The sequence below is a fragment of the Xenopus laevis genome, chromosome 4L (genome assembly GCF_017654675.1).
Source record: "Xenopus laevis strain J_2021 chromosome 4L, Xenopus_laevis_v10.1, whole genome shotgun sequence".
NCBI classification, from domain to species: Eukaryota; Metazoa; Chordata; class Amphibia; order Anura; family Pipidae; genus Xenopus; species Xenopus laevis.
In genome coordinates, this window is record NC_054377.1 from 100,554,437 (window position 1) to 100,560,972 (window position 6,536).

The window sequence follows — 6,536 nt, forward strand, 5'->3', positions numbered from 1 at the left end:
ATGGCCTCTGTACAACTTAACAAAACAAACCAACTGCTGCAAGCTATTTTAGACTTGCTAGTAAAATGTATGTCTTAGTGGGACAGAGTAACGGACCAATGACTTTAATACTTTTTCAGCCTAATTAGAAACCATACGTATACCATTATTAAGACTCTTTTGACCTGCAAAGGATGAATATATATCAATATATAAAGCATTGCTGGTGTCTTTTTTTGAGTATTATAGTTCAAGCCACCTTGATATCAAACAGTTGGTCAGAGCCCCCCCCCCATTAGCTTATAATAAGATATGTGAAGCCATTGCTGTGTCATCAATTGACAAATGCAAGGATATCTAGGACAGCAAATACACGTTAAACTCAAATTTTACCCTAAATTATATATTTTATATAATGAACTTATTGTACCAGCCTAAAGTGGGCTCTAAACAGCTGTTGAGAAGCTAAGATTAGGGGTCGTTGCAAATTATCAAGCAGAAGATGAGGTTGGCCTGTAATATAAGCTGCTGCTGCTACAAGGCTGGTGATTCTGATGCTGTTTGCACTGGCTTCAGAGCTGACAGGTAGTATATCTAAAGGGTAAGGATTTGATACCTTGTTTATCTACTTTAATAACAAAAAGGCAAGGCAGGGATATAACTTGATTAGATATAATTCCCAGTAAGAAAAGAAGTACCCTGTTTGACCTTTAATACAGAAATTTTACAAACTATAATCAGTCTATAATAAAATGAGGAATCACCACTCTCCAGTTATCTCCAATTAAACCCTCAATCGAATAAGTGCTAGTGCTTGAGATCCAGTAGCCCTATAAGGACAATATTAAACAAATAAACACTTAGAATGGATTATAAATGACCATATAAATACAATGAATTAAATCCAATCAAATGTATGTATATATAAATTAATAAGGTGAGGTGATTTCTAAAGTGCTGTGCAAAATAAGAAATAAATTAAATACAATTCCCAGTTCATTCCAACAATTCATTGGAGTAGGACATCATTATATTACATAGATTGAGTGACCAACTATTTGGTTAAAAAATTATTAAATATAAAGTGCTAGTGCGGAGGTAGAATTAATAGGATTCCTCAGGTCAAAAGGGGTACTTCTTTTCTTACTGGGAGGAAGTAATTATCTGTATTAATTGCTAATCAACCTTATACTGTGATCTCTATTCTTTTATGTGACCTTTTATGTGTACTGCATATTTTGAGTCGGTCCCTAAGCTCAGTAAGTGACAGCAGCACAGAGCATGTGCAGTGATTCAGCAGAAAAGAAGAAGGGGAGCTACTGGGGCATCTTTGGAGACACAGATCTTTACTGCTAAAGGGCTGTGGTTGCCTTGGGCAGGTACAGAAGCCCAAAACATAATGTACAACATTTCTAGCCTACTTTTTTAGCTAAGCTTTAGTTCTCCTTCAAGTTTGAGTTTCCAGAAATATATGAGAAAGCAAATGGGCACTTTCTCACAACTCACCTTAAAGAGATACTGACACCAGAAATTAAACCATTTTTACATCTATCATAGTATTGGCTTTGTTTGCTACTTATAATTTTGCCATAAAGTATTTGATCAAAGCTCTTACATTAACTATCTGTCTCCCCGTACTCTTTTATGAGGGGGCTGCCATATTTGTTCAGCAGAAGTCCGTTAGCAACTTTATCTGAGAGGCTGTGATGGGACAGTCAGGTTGGCAAAACAGTCAGGTTTAGGAACATCAAGTAAAAATTATTTACAAAAACAGAACTCTCAGCAAAAAAGATCAACATGACCTATAGGTAACTTTTAATGTTCATTCATATTTTAAAAGGAGTTTTTTGCCGTCAGTATCGCTTTTTCTAGTTGCTCAGCCACTGCTGTTTAGGAGCCAATGGGTTGAAAGAAAACGGAACAATCTATGAATATGCAGCAAGACTTACTGGGGATCAAGGCAGGTACAAAAGGGTGGATTTGAAGGGAGGGTGAAGAGGTGTGGCTTGGAATTCCAGGGGCATGTGAAAGCCTCAAGGATATTATTATTATGCACATGAAGAAACTTTTATATACATATAAGGCAACCCTATAAAACATACACCTAAATGATCCAAGTGCTACCGGGATAATTATCCATCACTGTATATCTGGAACTTACATTTTCAAGCCTTTTATTGCATAGAGGGTATCCACATAACTGGATAATAGTTCTTTCTTCAATTGCATCCTTATAGTGGGCAGGGGCAATACATTTTGCCTAGATGAGCAGAAAAAAAAAATATATTATAAAATTTATGTTTAAAGGGGTTGTTCACCTTTGAGTTAACTTTTAGTATTATGAGAGAGTGATATTCTGAGACTTCCTAGAACATGCTAAAAGTAAACTTAAAAGGTGAACCACCCCTTTACTATAAACCAATATATGAAACAATTAAAATTCAGCAGATTAAATATATGCTGTGCTCATATATCGTATTTATGTTTCCAATGAAGTTAACAGAAGACAACTAAGCATTTTTATGGACAATGTAACCCTACATTGTGGGTATGTGTGATTACATGCAAGGTATGCAACATTCATTATGGACACCATCTTGCGGTGTTGTTTTCTGAACTCATGTTGCCTAGATTTTTGCACTACCGATCTCCATTCTCTGCTTCCTATACACAAGGATCATCACATATGTGCCATGCCAGGACACTGGGCAGGGGGGGGTTATAAAGGAGGCATGTCACCCATGTTAGAGCTGACATCTATTGTATGCAGTGTTTTTGGTTAACAATTGCATCAAATTCACAACAGAAAATTCATCCAATGTCACAAGTCACATGTTATTTAGTGTTTGGATTCAGTTGTCCCAGCACTCTCATTAGAAACTTACACAGTCCAATAAGTACTCTTCTGAAACATCATCTTCTAAAAGATGTTCCACAATTTGCAACGCAAGTTTCTCAGCTTCAATCTTACGCTTTACAGCAATTTCCAGGGCGGCTCTCCTAGTGTAAGCACAATAAATTTATTGTCAGTGATCTTTTTCCTTCATACACTTAAAGAATATTTCTCATATAGTACTTTCAAAGAATTTTCAAGTAAAAACAAACAGCCTTGTAAAAATTATGTAAGGCTGATGGGGCAGATTTATCATGCCTTGGTAAATTTTACAGAGGGCCAGCACTCCGTAAAATATATCTAAAAACTTTAGACTCGCTATCTTACATTGTGAAACAAAAAATGATTGCCTGAATCATTCCTTCCCATGTGCGGTACACATCAGAGAGTAAGAATTAGGATAGTTATTAGTTTGAACCATTGAGGAACTATTCCGGAGTTCTCAGTATGATCTTCAATTTTTTTTAAAAAAAAAAATCAACCCCCGTATGATTTACACATTGTCACAATAAATTCCCTAACAGTTCCCTTGGTACGAGAATGATATTTGGTGATGTGGTCTGATGCCTTTGCATTACCCTCCAACAGTATATGGTGACCAATGGCCCTAAAATTCCTCCTGGTTCCGATTTGTTATAAACCACAGAAAACAAATGAAATGGTGTTTACTTTACCTTTTAGCGGCATCTTCACTAGTTAAATCACTGACCTGAAAATTTCCTGTCAAAAGAAATGTTTGGTTTCAATGAAACAGTCCTTGTCTGACAAGTTTTAATGCTATACTAAGGGGCCGATTCACTAACTTCGAGTGAAGGATTCGAAGTAAAAAAACATCGAATTTTTGTGCTCCTCGACTATCGAATTGGCATAAATTCGCCTGAGTAGAATGATTCGAATAGATCGAGCACAAAAACGCTGCGACTATTTGCCATTCGATAGTCGAAGTACTGGATCGAGCGCAAAAACGCTGCGACTATTTGCCCATTCGATAGTCGAAGTACTGGATCGAGCGCAAAAACGCTGCGACTATTCGCCCATTCGATAATCGAAGTACTGTCTCTTTTAAAAATACTTTGACTGCCTACTTCGCCACCCAAAACCTACCGAATTGCTTTAAAAGCCTATGGGAAAGTCCCATAGGCTTGTTTTCAAAGTTTTTGATCGAATAAAAAGACATTCGATCGAATGAAAATCCTTCGAGCGAATATTCGATCGAGCGCCTATTCGCCTGGCGAATATTTGCCAATTCGACTATTCGTCAGCGCGTAAATTCGGCCGAATCGCCTATTCGATTCTATTCCCCAGTCGAATTTCGAGGGATTTAACCCTTCGAAATTCGACCCTTGATGAATTTGCCCCTTAGTGTTGCTTAACTTCCATAAATTCTTAAATGTATATCTCTTCCAATGTATTAAAACATGGCTCTGCTTCTCTCAGAAAATGCTTTGTTCCAAGGTTATTCAATTTCATACAGCACTTTTGTCTGCAGCACAAAGCAAAACCAATATGCCACAAGGCTGTATTATTATTTACATTTATTGTTATAATGACAACAAATCACAACTATCTTTATAGAGGCTTAAAAGGAGCATAAAGTGTGTTTTAAAGTCACCATTATCCAGGGGGGGGGGATAGCACATGGAAATACTTAGGGGCAAATTTACTAGAGGGCGAAGTGGCTAAAACTATTGAAAATTCATCAGTGTGACGTCAATTTGCCACTTTGCCGATTTACTAACGAGTGCTGGCGTAAATTCGCTAGCAAAGTAGATAGACTTAAACGCTACTTCGCACCCTTACACCAGGCGAAATTGCACTCTGGTGAAGGGACGTAACCACACTAATTCACTAACTTGCGGATTTTACTGAACGTTATCTCTTGCTCCAAACTTTACTACGCAAGCTCAGACAAGTGAAGTGCAATAGAGTAGGTAGGAGTTTGTCAAAAAAAGATGAAAATTTTCCTAAGTGCCAAAAAATGCTGGCGTTTTTTACTTTTTACTGGGTGATCGGCTGAAAAAGTTCGTAAATTTTTTTTGGGGTACTCTCCTTCCCCCTTACATTTGGCACCTAAACTATACAGTGGGCACATGTGTAGGGCAATATAAGACCTCGATTAAATTTTATTAAGTTTCCCTGGCCTTGTGTAGTGTAATGTAGTTGCCGCAGCATACACGTCCATTGTACTTTAACTGCAAGCCGTATGCAAATTAGGCATCCCTAGCGTAACTTCGGACTGCTTATCGTATTATCGCTAGTGCAACTTCGCAACCGTTCGGTAACCTGTGCGCAACTTTGGATCTTCGTGAATTTGCGCAGTCCTGGCAAAACTACGCCTGGCGAAGTGCAGTGAAGCTAGCGCATTTTCGTCGCATAGTGAAATTACCCCTTAGCCTCCCATAAAACTGATAGTAAGTGGTTTTGTGGGTAACCATCACTAACAAGTGAAAAAACTATCATTGCTGGTTGATTATTCAACTTCTTTTCCCTAACCCGAACCATCTGTAAAAGCTTTACACAACTTTCATAAAGCAATACTCTGCCTTTTATAATTTGCTTATGATCTCTCTCATGCTTGGTATTTATACCTTCTGTAATGATTCCACTAGTATTATTAAGTATTTATAAAGTGCCACATATTCCACAGTGCAGTGCTGTATAAATGGGTGCATACATTGGATGTATAAATTTACATACAAAACAACCATTAACAGATACAAGAGGTAAAGCGCACCCTGCCAAAAAGAGCTTATGCTGCTCTGCTAAAGCTTCTCCTTGGCAATGTATATTTTAAAAATGCCACCATTTCAGACTTACACAAATGTACAGTATACAGCATTTTGTAGCGTTATTGTCACCAGCCGACAGTAGGGTATTTATCATGGGGAAAGCAGGTGACTACTCCAGGGCCTGCTTTCCCTTAGCACAGGGCTAGGTTTGCCACCTGGCCGGTATTTTACTGGTCTGGCCGGTAAAAATGATGGCTGATCCCAATGTTATTAATAGGGAAAAAAAGATAAATATATAGAAAGCAGGTATTTTTTTCCAGAAAAGGTGGCAACCCTACACAGGGCCAAGTGGTGGTGGTAGAGTGTGATATTGGTAAAGGGATGGCAAGCAATGAACTGTGATGGGGAACATGGTTGTGCACTTTACACCGGGGCCCATGGGTGTTTAGTTCCACCACTGTCAGTGAACAATGTGAATTTATACTTTAACAGTACTGTTAAACTAAGCATGGCTTCCAAGATCAGTGAAAGCTCAGTTTTATGTCTGCAAGAGCAACAAGGTATCACATGAAAAGTTTAGGGTAAAGTTCAATGTATTTTAAACAATAAAGGTGTAATTAAAGCTTCATCTGTTTGATATAACACCAAGCTATTAGGCTAAGGGCACACTAGGCGATAGCGCCGCGATTTGACTCGCGGCGACTTTTCGCCGCGACTTTTAATCCGCAATCGCTGGGGAAACTTTGGCGCTGGCATCTATGGGGAATCGCGACAAATCGCCAGCGTAAAAACACACGCGGCGATCTTTTTTCTAATGTCGCTCGAAATCGCCTAGCGAGGTATAATGGTCTTCTCTATAAAAAGCCCATCCTCATGTAAACAATATTACATTTTTGAATCCTTCATAAAGTGTGGATGTTCTTTAATTGTGAGTA

The 6,536-nt window shown here is 38.2% G+C and overlaps 1 protein-coding gene across 1 annotated transcript in view; it reads right to left on the minus strand.

The window, feature by feature from the left end:
• rpap2.L (RNA polymerase II associated protein 2 L homeolog) overlaps nucleotides 1-6,536 on the minus strand; it is a 42,922-nt gene that overhangs the window by 35,787 nt on the left and 599 nt on the right. The window contains exons 2-4 of the mRNA XM_018258577.2: nucleotides 3,547-3,592; nucleotides 2,865-2,979; nucleotides 2,141-2,239 (exon numbers count right to left, since the gene is read on the minus strand). Of these exons, the coding sequence (XP_018114066.1) occupies nucleotides 2,141-2,239; nucleotides 2,865-2,979; nucleotides 3,547-3,592 (260 nt within the window). The remainder of the gene's footprint in view (nucleotides 1-2,140; nucleotides 2,240-2,864; nucleotides 2,980-3,546; nucleotides 3,593-6,536) is intronic.